Source organism: Paroedura picta, chromosome 5 (assembly GCF_049243985.1).
Source record: "Paroedura picta isolate Pp20150507F chromosome 5, Ppicta_v3.0, whole genome shotgun sequence".
In the NCBI taxonomy this organism is placed as follows: Eukaryota; Metazoa; Chordata; class Lepidosauria; order Squamata; family Gekkonidae; genus Paroedura; species Paroedura picta.
Window position 1 is genome coordinate 44685586 of NC_135373.1, and position 21347 is coordinate 44706932.

Genomic DNA, 21347 nt, shown 5'->3' on the forward strand with positions numbered 1-21347 from the left:
AAATCTCCTTTTTTGTAACTTGCCTGTGCAAAGGAATGCATAACTCCGAGCATGTGCACAATGCCTTTTACTCACAAAAGAGAAGCCAGGGTTATGCTTCCCTCAGTCTAATGGATGGGAAGATTCTTATACTATATATGAAACAAGACATAGCAGATGTTCAAAGCATCCTGGACTCGGAAAAGGAAGAAGCACTAGAAATCGTATTGCAAATTTACTATTGTTACTGGAGAATAGAGAATTTCAGAAGAAAACCAGTTTGTATTTTATAGATGACAGCAAAGCCTTTGACAGTATGGATCATGAAAAGCTATGGTTGGTTTTAAAATAAATGGATGTGACACAACATCTGATAGTTTTGATGCACAACCTATACTCTGGACAAAAGGCTACAGTTAGGACAGTATATGGACAGAGTGCTTTCCACCTGGCAGGACAAGCATGTATTTCTTCCTATCTATATGCAGAGCATATCATGAGGACAGATAGATTAGATTTGGATGAAGGTGGAGTAAAAATTGGCAGATTGCTTTCCCATCACTATACAGTTACCACAAACATCTACCTGATTTTAAGGGAAATATAGTATGATCATGAGCACGGGTCTTCTCCCCTAAGAGCCAATGATGTGCCAAAGTGTAGCTCTATGGTTTATTCCAAGGAGTTCTCCACATACCCGTAGGGCGATAACTAATGCACATGTAAATTGGAGATGGAAGGCATTAATCTGCCCTAAAAGCCAACATACATTCTATATTTATCACACAGCTAATTCCTATGTTGGTTTGAAATTTTTAAAGTCTGGTAGATATCCCATCTCTTCCAAGTCAAGAGACTGTGAATATAAATGGGACCCCACATGGTACATTTCTAATGGTATGTGGAAGTACTGCTGTTCATATAGTGAATCAGTGTGGCGTCATCAGGTTCAGCCAAGGGAAAGGATGGACCTCACTACTGTAGCACCTCTCAGGGGATGTGGGCCTTTTTGTCACAAAATGCTTGGCTATGGTAATGCACAGGATTCAAGGAGTCTTTGAGCCTAATACAAACTCATAATGCTATCTATCCCCAAAGTATTATTATTATTATTATTATTATTATTATTATTATTCAATTTATTTACCACCACTCCCTACAGGCTCGTGGCGGGTAACAATAGTCTTAAAATCCCCCATTAAAAGACCCCCGTTAAAAGACTATAAAAATACCAACACGGTGGAAAATACCAGTCTCCCCTACCCGAACAAGGGCATTGGGGGATGGAGGGTGATGATGACTAGTTCAAACCCCCCAGGGGGGCAATGTTCTTCCTTGCCAATCTCAGCCTCAACCATAGACCTGGCAGAAGAGCTCCGTATTTGATCCTATCCATTTTTTACAATTTCGTAAGTCAAGAAATAAAAAAAACAACACACCATTTTATTTCTGAAATTACAAAAAGAGTTGGGGGGGTCTCATGGGCACTAGTAATGCCATTTTCCCCAGTTTTTGGATTCTGGGCCACACTGATGTCATCTCAAGGGCACAATGTGCTCAGAGGTGCACTGACCTCTATGAAATCATCTGGATATGTAAGGCTGCCCCCCCCCTCCGCACTCCCAGCAGTGATTGCGATGAACAATGCTTTAACATGCATACAAATTATCTCAGTTCCTACAACACTACTGTTCTTTTAAAAGCATCTAGGCAGAACAACCATGGACCAACCCGGGAAGCACTCAGTGCTTTGCAAGTCAGGTGGCCGGTGGGGAATTACCTGCTACTCCATGTTTTTCTTTCCTGTTCCATTCAGTCATATGCTTCTCTAATACTGAGGCCTAGCAGGAAGTTCCCTACCTATAGCTCCAATCACCTACCCTCATGACATTGAGGGGGAGAAAAAAAAGGGATTCACAGTGCCTTTCTAGGATTTTCCCCTAGTCTCTTTGGTCTTTCAAGGCCCTTAGAGCTTCATACCAGGACTCAAGAAGGGGGAGGCAATAAACACATTGTCGAGCTCCATGCTGAAGATAATTGTACCAACCCTTGCAGCATACAGGCCCCACTGTTTTTATATTCATAATTTTGTTGTTTTAAATATGCTGTTAAGTCTTGAGGTATCTCTGGCACGATGGGGCAGAATGCTTTAAAATAAGATTCTGGTATAGAACAAACCTTTCCAAGAACTGCAGACAAATCAAAACAAATCCGTTAGACAACAATTCATTTTACCAAAACTATCCAGCTCAGTTTCAAAATGAACTAAGCTGTTCTTACGACTGTTTGGCATTGTGTCATCATATTCAAGATACTCTCCTTCACTATCATGGACTCCACTCGCTTCACAAGAATAACTGTAGCAGAAGTTCTGAAAACGTTTATTGTTCCCTCTTTTGGGGGACAAACAATGTAAACATTTAAATAAAAGCACTAGGATTATTCGTAACATTTTGGAAAAGATTGCAAACATACCACACACCATAGAGTTTACCAGTTGCAACCCAGATTCCACCTTAATAGACTTTGAAACCTGCTGCTGAATCAGGAGACTTCCAGTTTCCCTTGCCAATCTGGTACTTTCTTTTCATATGTCCCCAACCAGCTCATTCTATATCTCCTTAGCATAAAGCAGGAAACAATGGCCAGCATAAGCTGCAACTGTCTCATCTCCTAATTCAGCAAATGCAAAAGGTGCAGAAAGGATTCGGAAGTCTTATTTCCAGGCTGACTGTAATCAGCTGGGACTTCTTAGAGTAGCAGACCAGCTGCTGAGGTTGGTGAAGTGATTTACTCCTCTTTGAAGACCCTGAGGAATGACAGGGAATGGCATTAGAATGGATGGGTGCGGGTGTTTGCATGATATCACAGTAAATGTTCCTCAGAAGACACTGTTTGAATTCGAGCGTAAGTGGGGAAAAAGCAGTGGTTTCCCAAAAGTCCAGCTTGGCACATTCAGGATGTGAAGAAGAAGTGGAAAGCACCCTGGGCAAAGCAGCTTTGTTGTCTCCAAAATCCCCACAAGGGATATAAACACAAAACATGAAAGGGCTTTTGAACACTTTAACAGAAGCAGCCACTGGATTCGATGTGACCTATTGATAGCTTGAATCTTGCTCTTTCCCATCTCCTCCGTCTCTCAACCTTTGTGTTTCCTGAAATAACTTGCAAGGGGGGGAAGGGAATGGGAAAATCGAAGCCTGCAAACAAGAGAAGGAGGCAGTATCCCTTCGGCCTATTCTTCTTCCTCTCACCCCTTTTCAGGCAGCAGAACGCAGAGGGCAATAGGTTTCAACAGCAGCCTTTACAGAGATGTATTTTGCTAACTAAATAACTCTTCAAACACAAACGTGCTGATTGTCCTGGCAACTGCATATGAATGCTGAAGTAACCCTCAAAGGCTTCTACAGAAGCTTTTATGATGCTTCACAGTTTCACATCTGAAGCTTTGGCAGGGCAAATAGTTCTACCCCCATTTTGTTCATGACAGAGATCAATTTGTGCTGTTGAAGTCTGCACTGAATCAGAACGTGGAATGTTCCATAAGCCTGGATATTTTCATGATTTCTCAGGCTGGCCGTTTCAGAGAGCCGAAAAAATAAATTAAAAAAACCAATTTGGCTGAATTAATATCCCCAAAATACTGATAAGGTATTTTTCAGGCATTTATTTGCCTCAGATTAGCTGAGTGCACACTCCTAGTTAGAGCAGCCTGACACATCTTTAAGATCATAGAACTCCGCTATATTCTAGCATTGCAACCTCCAGTGCATGTCGGAACTTTTCAGAAGACTGGGACAGCATATTGTTAGGGTGGTGACATCAGTTTGTCACAAAAAAACCCCCAGGAAGTGAGCCAGACCAACAAGACAGACTGAAGACTGAACCTCAGGTCTTTTTCAGGTTCCCCAACAGAAAACTTTCAGTTCTTCAAACCTGTAAGACCTGGGGAACTGTAATCAAGGTGCAGTCCCCCCCCCCCCAAAAAAAACAACCTTCAGAATTACTGCACTATGTAAGTTGTACTAATAATTGCAGAGTATCCTGCACAAACTGGAAGCCACCTCCTGCTGAAAAGGAGACCCACTTGGTTTGGGACCCCTTTAGCTCCTATCATTGCTCTCTTCATCCATTACAGATTCCTTCTTCAGATTATCAATCTCTGCTTACTAAACCAACCAATTTGCTCATCCTTCTAATTGCTTTACAAGGGGTTTGACCAACTAACAACCCTAGTATCTGCCATTCAAGTCTTGGGAGAAAATTCAAAGTCTCATGGCAAACCCCGCAGCCAGAATGAAATCTTTTTTCGCACACAGAAGGTTCAATGGCTTCTTGTTGCCCTGAGTGTCTGTTAACACTCCGTTACCACTGAACATGATGAGTCAAAATGGAGGATACAGGATGCATGTGCTAAATATGCGCTACATGCTCTACTTATTGTCAAACTCCAAAAATCCTCGAGTGAAACTAAAAACATGTGTGCAGGCCTGATTCTCACAATCTCTTCTAGGCACTGAATTTGTGGCCCCCATTCACTGCATTTGTCTCTTCTTATTGTAGAAGTTAGACATTTTAGTGCAAAATTTGCAACCCCTTTGAGGGGGAGACTTCTAATTCCTAGAGGTACTCTGAGGAGTCACAATCACCTCTGTAAAATCCTTGGAAGATAATGTACAGGTCTGGGCCGATAGCCATAAGATTTAGGTTCTGGAGAACTGTACTCTATGGAGTCTATGTTTCCACCTAAATTACTGTTTTTCAAGCCTTCTTTAGAAGGCACCTTCAAAGGAGACAATTCACCCCTGGGTCCTCCACAACCACAAGAGTCATTTTCAGATAGGTTCTCATCCTCAAGGAAGCCAGAGAAGTCCTGGATGCTTCGTACTCCAAAGAGTGATATTTGTGGGTCTCCCAAGATTCCACAGCTGGCTTCACAAAAGCTTTCTGAAGGCATGAATACCTTCCGAGGGGGGAGGTTTGAGCCAGACAACTCAAACCAGAAGCCTGTGCCTTTATCCAAATCTTCCCATCCTTCCCTTTGAGCAATCATGTTGTCCAGACACACAGATGATTCCCCTGAAGAAAAACCCGCAGAAAGCCAAGTTGTCTCACTCCCTTGGAATCCAGAAGTCATCACCCCAAAGACTGAGTCTGTAGCAACAGTGGACCTGGGCATCATTAGATCTGGCATGGAGCCTTCGCCCAGCTGAGAACTGTCTGATTCAGAGCCTGGATCAGACTGTTTCTCACCCAGACCAACCATCTGGCTGTCAATGTTATTCTTCTGGAATCGATGGATTTCAGTGTATGGTCTGGAACTGCCAATATCTTCCTCCTCCTCCTCCTCCTCCTCAGATTCTTCCAGCACAGAAGGAACCAACGGTGAATGTAGCTGAGTCGGAAGCCTACTCCTGTTTTCTACTCCAACAGGGTGTCCAGGCCATATCAAGACACTGATGAATTCTTTTTCAGTGAATTCCAGAAACTTCTTTGGGTATTTAGAGCTGGAAAAATCCTAATTGGGGAAAAAGAATGTGGTTGATTATTTTCGAGGCCAACAATTCAGTCTTTTGGTTTTTAATCTCCCCCGCCCCCTTTAAAAGAAAATTTTAAACTGATATGGAAATGACAGAATTGGCCACGAACAGCAGAACCAAATTCTGGCAAGCATTCGAAACTCAGCAACATTTCCAGGCCCTGCATTTATATTTCAAGTGAAAATTTCCTCTTCAAATTCCACAGTACAATCCTGATCAGAGCTATACTCTAATCGTCCACTGCAACAGACAGATGTTACAGATGAAATCTACTTAAGTAGTCTGTCGTGAAATATTCAATATACTTGCAAGTCTATCAGCCAGCTATTAAAACATTGAGGTATGGGAGGGGGACAGTGCACTGGGTGGGGGAGTGAGTGCATGGTTTGCATGTAGAAATTTCTGGCATCTCCAGTTAAAAGATCTTGCGTAGACCCTCTGAATGAGATCTTGGTGTGCTGATGTGGGTTACAGTGGTCTACATGGGCCTGGCTTTCACCATAAGGCCACTTCATGTATTGCGTGCTAGCTCACAAATACTGCCAAAAAATGAATATCAAGAAATCAAGCAATACAGAAGTGTCAAATGTTTGAATAGTCAGATAACAATTTTTTTAAAAAAGCACCCTCTCTCTTTGTGGTTTCATCTGACGTGTACTGTATTTAACTGAACATCAGTGCGGTCCACTGAAATGCATTTTATAGTTTTCTCTTCACAGATAGAGTTCTTCAATTACAAGGAAAACTGCTTGGCCTTTGCAATTCCAATAGAGAAAGTCAACCTGTTTCTCCTGGGGTAGTGGGGGAGGCCAGCCAGGTGTACTCTGGCACTGCATGTGCCCTCCTACCTGTTGCTCCTTTCAAACCCTGTTTTTAAAACAGGCTTTGATACTAGGATTATATAAAACACCATATGGGTGACCTTGGGCACTGATACAACCGTTCTGACCAAGCAGCCTCACCCACCTCACAGGGTGTCTGTTGTGGGGAGAGGAAAGGGAAGGTGACTGTAAGCCGTTTTGAGACTCCTTCGGGTAGAGAAAAGCAGCATATAAGAACCAACTCTTCTTCTTCTTCATATGCGGAATATAAAATATAAACTTGTTCAGCGTTAGCTGATGTGATAGTCCTGTATTTGACACTGGGGAGGAAGAATGTATTATGGAATAGCTTTGCAAGTGGGTCCCAAAACCTACAGTAAATTCAGAAGTGAGTCTGTTTAAGAACCACTACTCTAGGTAAACCAAGTGGAGACTTTTAAAATGATAGAATGTTTTGGAGTAGAGCAGGCAGGCAGAATTTTCCAGATGTGGTCAGTGGCTGAGATCTTACTGCAAAAACTACTTTTGTAGCTGGGGAAATGTTAACCAACTCCTCCCTGGTGATCCAGCTACCCTGGCATTGGGAAGGAAGGGGAGTGTACTTATCCAGGCTCCTGGATAAGAATTGCTGATTGGATGTTAACTGGGGAGTCTACCTTCTGCTTTCTATATTTCAAAACCAGCCATACTTTCATTACCAGCGCTTGTGGACTTTTGACAGTCTTAGGTCTACTTCTGGACCGGTAGAGAGAACAGACAACGCAAACAAACAAGATGAACAGAAGTAGCACTGGGACAGCAGCAAACGCCCAGGTGTTTTCTGCAAAACAAAATAGAAGCAGCTCAGAAACTGTGGAGTGTTCTTCATATCCTAATATAGGGGATACATCTAACTTAAAAACTGGGTTAACGTTCACTCCCCTTCCTCAGAGGGAACCATGGTTATGTGCGGCAAGCAGAGAGGGCAGCAACAGATCTCTCCAAACTACAATCCCCGTGATTGTTTGTGGGAAACCATCACACTTATAGTGCCTTAAGAGCCAGAAGCACACTTAAAAACCAGAGGCTCCAGAGTAATGGTGGAGGATTTCTCTTCTCTTTCCCACTAACTCAAGGGGTTGACAAAATAATACAAAGGACCTCAACATCATCTAGATATTTTTCCTGTATGGGCGCAATCTTCCTGCCCACGTAGGATCTGGGGCACGTGCTCCTCAGGTGGTGTACAAGGGTAAGTCAGAAAGTATTGCTATTCATTCAAGCATGGGGTTTATTCCAAACAAAAGGATTTTCTCGAAGGACGACCACCGGGGCTTATTATGAAGAAGTGTTAAGAAAACTGAGAACTGCACTGTGAGAGAAAGGCCAGGAAAATTGCGCCAAGGGATTTTTTCCATCTTGACAAAGCCCTGGTTTGTTCTTTGAAGGTAGCAAGGGCTGAACTATGAGAATTTCATTGGGAAACCTTAACCCATCAGCCCTGATCCTGTCACCTCAGGCTTCTTTCTGTTCCCCAGACACAAAGTACATTGAAAAGGAACACAATTTGAGTCCACTGAAGATCCCAAAACTGCTGTTTTGACCTGGTGAAAATTGAAGAGTGCAGAATTCTTTGGGGAAGGGCTGGGGAGATGGAGACGTGGATAGACCTAGATGGAGGATGTGTTGAAGAACAAAAGCTTCACTCTTTGATATTTTTGTTTAATAAAGGATTCTATCATTTTGTAGTGATCCTTTCTGACTTACAGGAGTATATGACAAAGGAGCAGGCTTGCAATCTGAGTTCAGAAAGACAGAGAAAGCAGATTCATATGGCTGACAAAAGGAATTTTGATCAGAGGTGAGCCTGGGCCCAGTTTGGATCAGCACAAACACACACACATACACACACACAGAAGGGGGGGGGCAGACAGACAGCAAGGTAACCAAAGCTTTCCCCTACTTCATATCATTTTACCAATCAGAAACAGTTTGGAAAGTCGCTGTTTGCTCTACTGGGGAAGCATAATGTGTAGAAGCAGAAGAGCTGTTTTTTATACCCTGCTTTTCACTATTCGAAAGAGTCCTCAAATGGCTCACAAACACCTTTCCATTCTTCTCCTCACAACAGACACCCCATGAGGTAGCTGGGGCTGAGAGAACTCTGGGAGAACTGCTCTGCAAGAACAGCTCTAAGAGAACTTTGACTGGCCCAAAGTCGTCCAGCTGGCTTCCTGTGGAGGAGTGGGGAATGAAACCCAGTTCTGATTAGAGTCCTCCACTCTTAACCACTACACTCAGTGGGGCAAACAGCAACTCCCCGAGGCAGTTTCATGTCCAAAAAACGGTGCAGGAAGGGCTTAAGGCTCTTCCTCCTGTGGTGCCAATTTGAACTGGGCCCTGCATACAGGGAATCCCGTTGTGAGAATGAAACATTCAGCCCCTGTGGTGGCCACATGGGGGACACCAGGACTTTGTAATTTGTGAAGCAGTTCAGAACAAACAGAGGAAATCTGGTACCGAGTGGCTTTGTTGTGGGAGAGCCTATTTGCTTTCTACATTGACTCTGTTTCTGATAATTGCGTTATTTGCAAATATGACACTATGACTCTTCAGTGTTCTGGTGAAAAGGAAACTAAAAACTACAGCACTTTCTCTGCAACTTCAGGGAAGCCGCATTCTCATCAAAATGTGTCTTAGCCGTTTCAGTGGGGTCAAGATGAGCACATCTGCTGTGCACGTCCTATATGTTTCTGGCTTGCTAGATCAGGACAATGACTGGGAACTGCAGCCTTTGTATTGAAGCTTAGTCCTCCTTTGCAGGGCTGTACCTTGACTGTGTAACTGTACGCAAGTCGGCTCAGAGAAGCTGCTGTGCACGTGGTGTAGAACAGCTCGGGCACTGAAGCAGTAACTGCTGCCGTTGAAAACCGTAGCGTCAAAGTCCTTCGTGTTCTTCATATTGATTTTTTTCTAGCAGATAAGAAAAGCAGTGGCTTGAAATCAACAGGGATATCAGCAAACATAACCTTGGCTGAGTCACAAAAGGGTTCGTCCCCAGAACAAACAGAGGTGGATCTCAAATCGGTATTTGCCGACCTGCCCCTGTGCCTTCAATGAGAGCTGGAGTATGCAGTGGTTAGAGTGTAATACTAGGATCTGGGAGACCCAGGTTCAAAGCCATGCTCTGCTGTGGATGCATGCTGGCTGGCCTTGGCCCTGTCACCCACCCTCCACCTGACCTACTAAAAAAGTAAAGGTAAAGGTATCCCCTGTGCAAGCACCAGGTCATGTCTGACCCTTGGGGTGACGGCCTCTAGCGTTTTCATGGCAGACTCAATATGGGGTGGTTTGCCAGTACCTTCCCCAGTCATTACCATTTACCCCCCAGCAAGCTGGGTACTCATTTTACCGACCTCGGAAGGATGGAAGGCTGAGTCAACCTTGAGCCGGCTGCTGGGATTGAACTCCCAGCCTCATGGGCAAAGCTTTCAAACTGCTGCTTTACCACTCTGCGCCACAAGAGGCTCTTCCTGACCTACTAGCTAAGTTTAAAAACAAACAAACATAATAAGAAGAACACAAAGAAATGTAACCAGGAACGTTTTTCCTAGTGTAAAGTCACAGGGAAAGATTTTACCTGTTTAATGCCTCTGTTTCAGCTTACTGTTAAAGTCACAGGAGCAAGAGCCATTAAAAAGGTAACTGCCCTGACATTTTGAGAATACATCCCTATCCTTTCTACCAAGCAGTCCAACGGCGCAGGAGTGGTCAAACTGTAGCTCTTCACATGTCCATGGGCTACCATTACCAAGAGGCATGCTGTTGGCAGGGACTAATACTAATTGAAGTTCAGGGACATCAGGAGAGCTGCAGTTTGGCCATCCCTGAATGAGAGCATGCCCGAGTTAGACTGATGGTCCACGAAGCCCAATTGTATTGACTCCAGCTACCGGCAAACAGGGGCACCCTGCACCATTTTCCTGAGATCGAATGGCCATGTATTCCAGCCACTACAGGTGAAGCCCCACGGTGGGAGCAAACAGGACCTCCCGACAGCCATTTTGGCTCCCGAAAAGCACAGGGCAAATGAGTGAAGCCCATCCTTTCTCTGTGCTGTGCTGCTGAGCCCAATCAGGCCATGGAGAACGTTAGGTCCTTGATATTGCACGTGTAACTTGTGTTGGGCTGTGACTGGGTTTTTGTCGTATGTAGTATCTAGCCTGCCATTATATGTATGTTTTTTCCAGTGGGGAAAACAGCAAATCTCCAGGGCCCTTTCAGATCAGGAAAGCAGCACAGGAAGAAGCTTAAGCTCCCCTTTTCCCTGTACCTCCGTCCCAATCCAAATTAGGCCTCCACATACCCGGGGACTCCTATAATGTCAACTTTACAGTACTTGGGGCAGACACATGGGAGCACAGATTACAGTGAGGTCCCAAGACCCTTTTAATAGAAAGTTCTGCAGGCCAAGTCTTCTGCATTCCAAGCAGATACCCAGCCTCTACCCTAGGCCCTTTCTCCTACAGCCTACCAGGGATCACAGCATTAGCATTTTCTCCCAGCGGGGACCAACTGGTGTGAAATGATAATTTTATACACTTGGGCTGCAGTTGCCTTTTTGAATTTTCCCTGAAAGGCAGGGAGAACATCAGCGAAAACCCATCTGCAGTTCCAGCTACGCAAACATGTGAAAAATCAGTTGCTCCCAAGGCTAATGGCCACGTTCACCTTTGGAATACAGGAACAATCTGCATGCTGAAGACTATGCCCTTTTCCAGACAAACATTTGACAATCAATTCAAACATTAAAAACCTCCAAGTCTTCATTTACTGAGAAAGGGCATAGAGAGCCTGTCTTTGAACGTTTCTTCCAGGACTAGAAGTCCTTGCATACGGAAATCTAATCAATCAGGAAGAACCTGCAATCCTGCATCATCATTCTGAAGTGGTCTATTTGTAGAAATGCTGCCTTTTCTGACAGTTTCGATTGCCTCTTAGGAGGTTTCTCATCCAAGCTCCTTAGCAGGACAGGATCCAAGACTGATTACAAAATTTGTTTCAATAGTGTTCATTAAACTTGCTTAAATTCATATTGTGGATAAGACTGTTAACTACAGTTTACAAAGTTTGCCAAGCATCCTGCCTCAGGGAACTCTATACAAACTTAAATCTATCAAAACAAATGCTAGATTCTGCACCCTACACAAACTACCTGTATTGTTCATTTTGCAATTGCTTGTTTTTCAGAATTCTTCATGCACCAACCAGCAATAAGTGCAAGAAGCTTTCCAAGGTGGAAACCTTGTTCAGCAACTCCTCTGGCTTACAAGGTTTCATCAGGCACAGCTCACAAACTTATTAGTTCATCCTGGGCACAGACAAAAAAGCTCATGGTCTGAAACTACTCTGAGACCATCTACGGTTCAAACTTGCTCAGGATCCACAAAGATCTCTGAGGGTTGAATCCCATACTATGAAGTCCTCATCATGGTTACCTGACATGCTTCTATCAACCGTGTATGGGAAGTTGGGAATTTAATTGACACGCAGGCTATGTTCAGATTGGGAGAAGGGACTTAAGCTTCTCTCCCACACACCATCTCCTCATCTGAAATGTGCAGCCATCGGGACACACTAAGTCTTCCCAAAGGGGCAAACAATAGTTTTGTGGGGCTGTTTTGGGTTGGGAAAATTGGATCATTGCAGAGACAGGGTTAAGCCTCCTCTCTCTGCTTCCCATCACCCCAGTCCAAACGGCAGGCACACCCCTCTGTTATGGCAGCCATGAAGACTTTGTATCGTGTGACTTGGTCCTGAACCTTGACTGCCTGTGTTCTGGAGATCTGGTAGGTTGAAATGACAAAGCTTTGGCTCTTCTACTCACTCTGTTGTTGGCTCCAGCTTCCCAAAATTCCAAATCAGAAGTCAGATCACTGAATATGGCCTCCAAGCACCAGGGGTAGGGGAAAGTGGTATTCACCACAACGGTGTCTCCTGTCTTCCTTACCTGCAGAGCTGGGGGAGCGAGTGTCACTGGAAATTAAAAGCAGATTTTAGGGAAGTATCCAAGAATAGCTTTCCTATTTGGTTACACTGTCTTCAGTTTTCCTTTTTATCAAATTTTCTGGGTGGTGCTAAATGTCTGCCAGTTTTAAGTTTCAGGCTGAAAACAGAACCAGACACCTTTCCTGAGAAAAAAACCTCTATAATATTCAGCTGTGCTGCAAATTTGGCGCCTCTTTGTCAAAAAGCAGCTACCCTCAGCCCCAGATTGATTCTCCATTCTGCCCTATGGAGACCATTGACTATAATGGCTTCCCAAAGGCTATAATGGAGCAGGAAAAATTCAGGCTTCCCGAATATTTTCTGAATCTGAATATCATGCTGGTATTGGGATTTGGGAATATTGGGAAGTACCAACATTTTTCAGGTTCAATATACCTGAACCCCCAAAATAGTGGACTGTGGGTCTTTTTGCATACTTGACTGCAAATCCAATGAAGCTGCAGTTCTCTGTAGCCACACAAAGCAAAACATAACCAAAGAAAATCCAAAGAAAAACAGGAGCCTTGTTTCTCATCCCCTCCTTTTTTTTTTAGCCATCACATTGCAGCTAACATATGGTGACCCTTGTAGGAGTTTCAAGTCAAGAGACATTCAGAGGTGGTTTGTCATTGCCAGCCCCTGGGAAGCAATTCTGGGCTTCCTTGGTGATCTCCCATCTAAATACTGACCAAGACAAACCCTGCTTAGCTTCTGAGATCTGATGAGACCACACTAGCCTGGGCTATGCAGCTCAGGTCTCTCTCAGCACATTTCCATTACAGCCCACCTATAAGTGGCAGCCAATGAAAGAGGGCCATGGCGGGAGAAGTGTGCCAGTGATGCCGTTACATTACAAGGTTTTCTTTTAGAAGACATTACCCAGGAGACACACAGGGCTGCTGCTTTCTGTGGAAACAACATGTCCTCCATATTGACCTCTTCTGATCTTAGAACAACAACCTTCTTAGGCTTTATATCAAATTAGCTCAAATGTGATACATATTTGTCATTCCTTTTGCCTTCTAGGTAGTGTGTGTACCTCACAACACATATAGGAGAAGAAGTTGGTTCTTATATGCCGCTTTTCTCTACCAGATGGGAGTCTCAAAGCGGCTTACAGTCACCTTCCCTTTCCTCTCCCCACAACAGACACCCTGTGAGGTGGGTGAGGCTAAGAGAGCCCTGATATCACTGCTTGGTTAGAACAGCTTTATCAGTGCTGTAGTGAGCCCAAGGTCACCCAGCTGGCTGCATGTGGGGAAGGAGCAGGGAATCAAACCCGACTCACCAGATTAGGTCAGACCTCCTAATCACTATATCAGGATTTCCATTCCCTAGATTCTGTACATAGCTTCTCCTCCCCAAAATTAGCAACTGGTATCATTAACAGCACACGCTTGTCTCCGCCATGCCCTGCCAACCTAGGTCCAGAGGCTACTGACCATACCATTAACTTCGTAATCTATGCTTTCCAAATTCACCCATGGGGAGGAAATGGTTCCAGCACTCCCCTGAGCTTTCACGCGGACATCAAAGCCGTGGTGCACGTCTGGAGATGCGCATGTTATATTGCAGACTGTTTCCAAGATGCTTCTACAAAGCAGGACATCTTTCCAGTCGCTGTAAACATTCCTGAAAGAGAAAGTGAAAACAGCACTAATTCAGAATCCTGTACAAGGTGGTGGCCACATCTCTGCAGGCTGCTCAGCCAAAAAAGGCAGCAGACATTTCACGGGAAACCAGAATCCCCCAAGACTTAGCTCCTCTCATGAAATATAGTATAGGTATATTGGTTAAATCAGGGATTCTCAACCTGTTTCAGCCTTCAGGGGGCTGTGGAATTTTGACAGGGGGAAGTGAGTGTCACCCAAAAATGGCTGCTGCAGGAGAAAGAGCTAAACTGAACCCCTCTCTCCTAACACCTCCTGGGATGAAGAAAAACCTCAAGGGAATGCGTAGCCACACACTGACTAAGGAAAGCCCAATCACACCAGCTCTCAGTCCCCCCAGCCTAAAACCCTTCCATGACAGTGAAGGCAGCTGGGAACAAGCCCTGCCATACAATGGCCTTGCCCACTATCTGAAAAGCTCAGCAGGTGCAAAGGGCCAACTGCAAGTACCACAGCAAGTACCACAGCATCCACAGGTACACCAATGGGAAAAACGGCATTAAAGGAACATGATGTGTGGCTTGCACAAAATCCTTGCTAATAATCTGAAGCGGGGCCAGGCCTAGTGTTGTGTCTGTCGTTCTGCCAAAGACCGAGCTTAAAATCCAAGGCAGGATCGTAAGCCTGCAATGTAATGACCAATGTGTGGCTAGATCCCGTCTGCCAGATACAGTCAGTTTAAAGTGAAAATGTCCAATAGTGCGCACTGGTGGGAAGATCTACTGTGTGGATTATGTCTGTAAATTGGGATTTTCTCGGGAGTTGTTGGTTCAGTTCTCAGTACTTCTTGTACCATGGTGGAGTCTTAATAAAGAACTCAAATTACTTCCAGGGTCCGTGTCCACCTCCGAATCCACGGACTTAGCATCTCTACTGAGAAGGGAGCTGTGAGAGATAAGGGACCGTCTTGCCCCTGAAGGGAAGAACAGTCATTCAGGGGTTTTATCCCTGAGCTTCTGGGACTCTTTCTCCAGCACTCAATTAGCCTCTGGATGAGGTATGGAATATCGGATAGAAGCCCAGCAGGGGGTAATTCAGGGCTTCCTAAAGGAGAGGGTAGTCACAGTTTGGGTCTGCCTGAGCATGAGAGCAGGAAGGTTGAAGGATGACTCTTCCTGGTAGCCTGGCAGAGGGTAGAGGACTTGGTTGTGAGGCCTCTCTCCGGTGATGAGCAGACCTTGTCGGACTTAGTATGACTCGTGGGAAAGGGTGGGTGGAATCCTGTGTGAAAGGAACCAACCTAGTGGCGATTCAGTGAAAGCCTCTTTGTCTATGGAAGCATTAAAGAGAATTCCAACCTCAGTATGAAACCATTATTGGACTAAATTTATGGGGCTCAGCCAAGCATATGTTTTGACTGTCTCAATATCGCCACATGGCTCCCATCCATGGTTTCCCTGCTTGCTGAACCAAAGTCCCATAAAACCCTGTGGTAGAATATTCTTGTGCTCCCCCCCCCCACTACCATGTGGTTCCTTCTGAAGTAGAGTGTCCTTGCATTAAAAAAATATATATATAAGCAGGCAGTTTGGTGTTAGTTGTGATTTGCATTTCTTGCCTTTCCTGTGTGAATCTAAGATGTGCATATTCACTTACAAGGGGGTGGGGATTTTCTCTCTATCACTGACTACTGTAATCTGTGCTTAAAGCATCTCCAAATTTATCCTAGAGATGACTTGTATCTTGTATGCTTCCTGGAAAAATAAACTTCAGAGACTTTGCCTAAGTTCTGAGTTTTTGCCTGCTTTCCGGGGACTATACTGCAGATCATGAAACTATGTTAATTAAAAAACAACCTGTAAGTAAATATTTGTTATTTTCCTGCCTGAGAAATTACTGTGTTCTTTTCACTCACCACAAAACTTACCTCCTGGCAGTGAACCCAAAGCCTTTCTACCTGCTGCCCTAATAAATCTGGTACCTGAGGTGAAGGTTTACAGTTCAAAACCAACTTAGTCACCCAAAATCGCAAAAGGTCATGTGGGATTACCTCAGTTGGGAGCACAGTAGCATTTAGCTCTGCCCCCTGTTCAGATTGGCTAAAGGTATGGCTTAAGGCCTGCCTGCTGCTGCCATACCATTTCGCCTTTAATTCAGGGCAAAGGTGATTTCCCCTTTGCTCTAGCTCAAAGGCCAAAGTCCTATGCTCTGCATGAGCAGTGTTGAGTGGAGACTTATGCCACAAAAGCAAGAATATCTCACCAGCCTTGCGAGACAAAACTCCTGTGTGGAAGCCACCTGGGGGGGGGGGGAGGAAGAAAATAACTGTTTTTTAAACCCTGCTTTTCACTGCCTGAGTGGCTTACAATTGCCTTCCCTTTCTCTCCCCACAAATGACACCCTGTGAGGTAGGTGAGGGTGAGAGAGCCCTGACAGAACTCAACTGTGAAAATAGCTCTAACAGGATGGTGACTAGCCCAAGGTCACTCAGCTGATTGCATGTGGAAGAGCAGGGAATCAAATCCAGCTCTCCAGATTAGAAATCGCCCTCTTAACCATCACACCATGCTGATGACACCATATTAGAAGAAGAAGAGGAAGAGTTGGTTCTTAGATGCCGCTTTTCTCTACCCGAAGGAGGCTCAAAGAGGCTTACATTTGCCTTCCCTTTCCTCTCTCCACAACAGATACCCTGTGAGGTGGGTGAGGCTGAGAGAGCCCTTCTATCACTGCTCGGTCATAACAGGTTTATCAGTGCTGTGGTGAGCCCAAGGTCACCCAGCTGGTTGCATGTGGAGGAGGGACGGGAAATCAAACCCAGCTTGCCAGATTAGAAGTCCGCACTCCTAACCACTACACCAAGCTACACCAACCACTACACCAAGACCACCACTCCTCCCAGTCAGGGGCAGCCCTGTCAACTATCAACAGGCAAGGCAGAAGGTGCCTAGGGTTATGTAATGCTTTCCCCATCGCATAATTACAAGAACCAATTGACAGCAGTGGTGAGCTGAAGAGACCTGGGTTCACCTATGAAGCTTCCAGGTGCCCTCAGGCCAGCCATTCTCTCTCTCCTAAGCAGCACAGGTTTGTTGTGTGGATCAACCAGAGGAGTGGGAAAACCTGTAACCATTTAGGTTTCTTGGAGAAGAGGCAGGATAAAGATGCAACCAATAGATCAGTGATTCTAAGTGTGGTGCCCATGGGCACAATATAGCACAGCACTGACTTACTTCTTCCCCAAAGCAGAAAGATAATCCTGGCTTTCCTCCACCTGACAGGAGCAGAAGGTGCTTCAGGAGAGCCAAGAGGAGGGGCGTTGTGTCTGCAGCAAACACACATTTGGAAACAGATGCTCCCACAGGAGAAGGATGCTTTGCTAGGAATCCCACAGGAGCCATTTTGTGGCAGCATCTGCTTCCTGTCTCCAGCACACCCATTGAACAAGGTTGGTGTCCCCTGAGGGAGATATCTGACAACTATCTCTATCCCTCCAAGCCCATCATTGGCCATTTGGGGAGAGGTGGGTCAGTCAACCTGACCATATATGGTCATATCATCCAAGGTTTGACTATATATATAATTAAATCCCACCCATTCAGGAAGCCCTTAAAAAAAAAACAACAGGGTTTCTTGAAACCCTGGCTGAGAAAGCCTGCTCTAATCAATGACTGTTACTGGAAAGGCATAATCAGCCAAAGGGAAGTTTTCCCTATTGCTAGTATGAAGTTGTGCTTAAAGAGAGTTGGACTAAGATTTGGGAGATCCAGGTTTGAATCTCCACTCTGTCAAGGAAGCTCAGAGCGTAACCTTGTGCCAATTACATACTGTCCATTTAGCCTACTTCACAAGATTGTTGTGAGGAGAAAGTGGAAGCAAGGAGAATGACAAAAACCACTTTGGACTTTTTTTTTGGGGGGGGGGTGAGAAGGACAGGGTGTAAATGAATAACTATTGCATCAAACAGTACACAAGCACAATTGGAGAAGTACAGGAGGTTTGTGAATGGGGTTGACTCTGTCCAAGTTCTTTTGTGTCAGAGTCCCAGAAAAATTAAATGGACAATACAACCAATACTCACATCCACTGCACAGTGTAGAACACCCCGGGTGGGTAACCAGCCCCTGGCAGCCACGTCAAGAACAGATTGAAATCCTTTGACATAAGGGTCACATTGCGAGGGCGTGGTAGAAAAATTTCACCTGACAGGGGAAAAAAAACTTTTTAAAGTCCTCTGGAGTAGATTTCTTGCTTCATGGTACATTTCAGTGCTTTGGAAAGAATTTCTAAATACGATCTAGCCTGCCCCATGAATTTTGTGAACTAAGAGTATATATTTTTGTTTGTTTTTCTGGTTCTCTATATTTTCATTCATATGCATTCATATATTTTCATTCATAGGCTCCAGCAATATGTGGACCGTGAACTTCCAGAAGTACAGGCAGGATTTCGAAGAGGCAGAGGAACTAGAGATCAAATTGCCAACATATGCTGGATCATGGAGAAAGCTAGGGAGTTCCAGAAAAATATCTACTTCTGCTTCATTGACTATGCTAAAGCCTTTGATTGTGTGGAGCACAACAAATTGTGGCAAGTTCTTAAAGAGATGGGAATACCAGAGCATCTTATCTGTCTCTTGAGAAACCTATATGCAGGTCAAGAAGCAACCGTGAGAACCGGGCATGGAATCACTGATTGGTTCAAAATTGAGAAAGGAGCTCAGCAAGGCTGTATACTGTCGCCTTGCCTATTTAACTTGTATGCGGAGCACATCATGAGAAAGGTGGGGTTAGAGGAGTCACAAATTGGGATCAAGATTGCACGGAGAAATATCAACAACCTCAGATATGCAGATACCACTTTAATGGCAGAAAGTGAAGAGGAACTAAAGAGCCTGTTGATGCGGGTGAAGGAGGAGAGTGCAAAAGTTGGCTTGAAACTCAACATCAAGAAAACGAAGATCATGGCATCCGGCCCTCTCAATTCCTGGCAAATAGATGGGGAAGAAATGGAGGTAGTGACAGATTTTATTTTCTGGGGCTCCAAGATCACTGCAGATGGAGACTGCAGCAAAGAAATTAAAAGATGCTTGCTCCTGAGGAGGAAAGCTATGGCGAATCTAGACAGCATCCTAAAAAGCAGAGACATCACCCTGCCAACAAAAGTGCGTTTAGTCAAGGCTATGGTATTCCCAGTTGCAATGTACGGCTGTGAAATTTGGACCATAAGTAAGGCCGAGAGTCAAAGAATTGAGGCTTTTGAACTCTGGTGCTGGAGAAGACTCTTGCGAGTCCCTTGGACTGCAAGGTGAACAAACCAGTCAGTCCTAGAGGAGATCAGCCCTGACTGCTCCTTAGAAGGCTAGATCCTAAAGATGAAACTCAAATACTTTGGCCACTTCATGAGAAGGAAGGACTCCCTGGAGAAGAGCCTGATGCTAGGAGCGGTCGAGGGCAAAAGAAGAAGGGGACGACAGAGAATGAGGTGGCTGGATGGAGTCACTGAAGCAGTAGGTGCAAACTTAAATGGACTCCGGGGAATGGTAGAGGACAGGAAGGCCTGGGGGATCATTGTCCATGGAGTCACAATGGGTCGGACATGACTTCGCACCTAACAACAACATATTTTCATTGTATCTAATAATAATAATAATCCTAAATGCAACACACCTTTTTACTGATTCATGTGGGGAATAATCAGAAACCCTGTGGTATATACATTAAAAATAAATAAAATATCTTTAAACACATCTAAGCCAATAGCCAACGTTGCCTGTTCCTTAAGCTGTTTTGGGAAAAAGTTCTTCTTCACGCATATTATGAATATCAGCTTCATTCGGCGACACTGAGTTCCAGTATGAGAAAAATCTCTGCTTACTTTCCTAATTTCAGAAGCTTCTTTCTGGCTCCTTTCCCAGTTTAGGAAAACTAACATTCTACATTCAAGAAAAGACAAAGGTTCATTGATGAAGCTCAAGGATGTTTTTAAAAGGCAGCAAGAGCCAATGTGGTGCGTTGGGCAGAGTATCAGGTCGAGCTCTGGAAGACTCTGCTCTGACAGAAAATCTTCCTGGGAAACTTTGGGCCAGTCACACTTTCTCAGCCAAACCTACCCCACGGGGTTGTTGTGAGGGTAAATACAGGAGGAAAGAAGGTGCTTCATTATGAGGGCCCCGTTTCCCATTCTGACCTATGAATCCTCCAAAGGGAAGGGGTGCTGCTTCCCACCCCAAAACACCTTCATGCCCCTCCTGTGGGCGCGGGAGGCAAGAGAGAGCAAAAGTTTCCCGTTTTGCAGCCCAAACACGGCTAACGTATCCCCCTTCCCCCGTGCCCCCCCTGAGGAGGCCGACCTCGCGCCCTTGGCCTGAAGAAAGGGTTCGCTGCCGGACTCTGCACGTGTTCCGCGTCTCGTCTGAACGGCTCCCCTCGCCTACGACCCCGCTGCCCCGAAGGCTGCCCGACCCGCGGGACCGACCATACCTGGGGCCGGGCTGACGGCCAGGAGGACGGCCACGACAGCCGCCCTCCACAGGGCCATCCCGGAGCGACGAGGCGCCGCCGCCGCCGCCGCCTGCTTTCACTCTGAGGCTTCCCGGAACCGGCAGCACCTGCGCAGCCTGGCAGGAGGCGGCGCAGGGAACGTCCGCGGGGGCGTCAAGGGCGCTCAAGTCGCGGCGGCAGAGCCACGGCGGCCACCCAGCGAGGGGCTCTCGAGGCCAGTGAGGGAGAAGGCGCAGAGGCGCTTGGCCGTCGCCTGCCTCTGCAGGGCCTTCCTCGGTGGTCTCTCTTCCTAGTGCTGACCCAGCTTAGCTTCTACGCCATGCCCCCCCCCCTCCCAGGGAACATTGTAGGGGGGGGAGGCGCCCCAGCAGAGAGACACGTGCGGACGCACAGGCAGCTTTCTACGCGCCGCCTCCTGGTCATAGACCCGCTGGAGTTGTACAGCTGGCGCTTCCAAAAGAACGTGGCTTTTGGGGTGTCCCTCCCTCCCCCCTTCATTCTCACTTAATAAAAAAAAATCTGTCCTCCTTCCCCCCTCGGTTCCTTTTCTTATCACTGGAAAAAGGAGATCCAAGTTCGCCTTGCGCGATGTCTGTACCGTATCCTTTAAAAATGTACGGTTGATTTAATAAGTATACACTACACTTGTTAGCAAACAGCGCTTGCCTTCTCATAAACTTAACCTCTCCCGTAGCTCTAAAGGACGGAAGGAGGGGGGGAGGGATAAAAATAGAAGGAAGAAGAGGAAATAACGAATAAAACAGAAAGGGGCAGGTTCTTATCTAAGCAGATTGTTTAAAATTGGATATCAAGTTTCATAAATCTGTTTTCTTTTCTCCCCAGTCGAGACAAAAGTTGCCAACTGAA

General features: G+C 45.4%; 1 protein-coding gene across 2 annotated transcripts; it reads right to left on the reverse strand.

The window, feature by feature from the left end:
• Window positions 1-2344: 2344 nt before the first annotated feature.
• On the reverse strand, window positions 2345-20818 carry IFNLR1 (interferon lambda receptor 1). Of its 2 annotated transcripts, none has more exons than XM_077337620.1 (7): window positions 20460-20818; window positions 18059-18179; window positions 13815-13999; window positions 12207-12337; window positions 9151-9292; window positions 7039-7160; window positions 2345-5497 (listed from the first exon to the last, which is right to left on the reverse strand). In XM_077337620.1, the coding sequence occupies exons 1-7, from the start codon at window positions 20515-20517 to the stop codon at window positions 4625-4627; spliced, it is 1632 nt and encodes a 543-aa protein (XP_077193735.1). In that variant the 5' UTR covers window positions 20518-20818; the 3' UTR covers window positions 2345-4624. The 2 variants fall into 2 exon arrangements, with proteins under 2 accessions (XP_077193735.1, XP_077193734.1); XM_077337619.1 differs by having other exon boundaries at window positions 12207-12355; window positions 20460-20815.
• Between the last annotated feature and the right edge of the window lie 529 nt (window positions 20819-21347).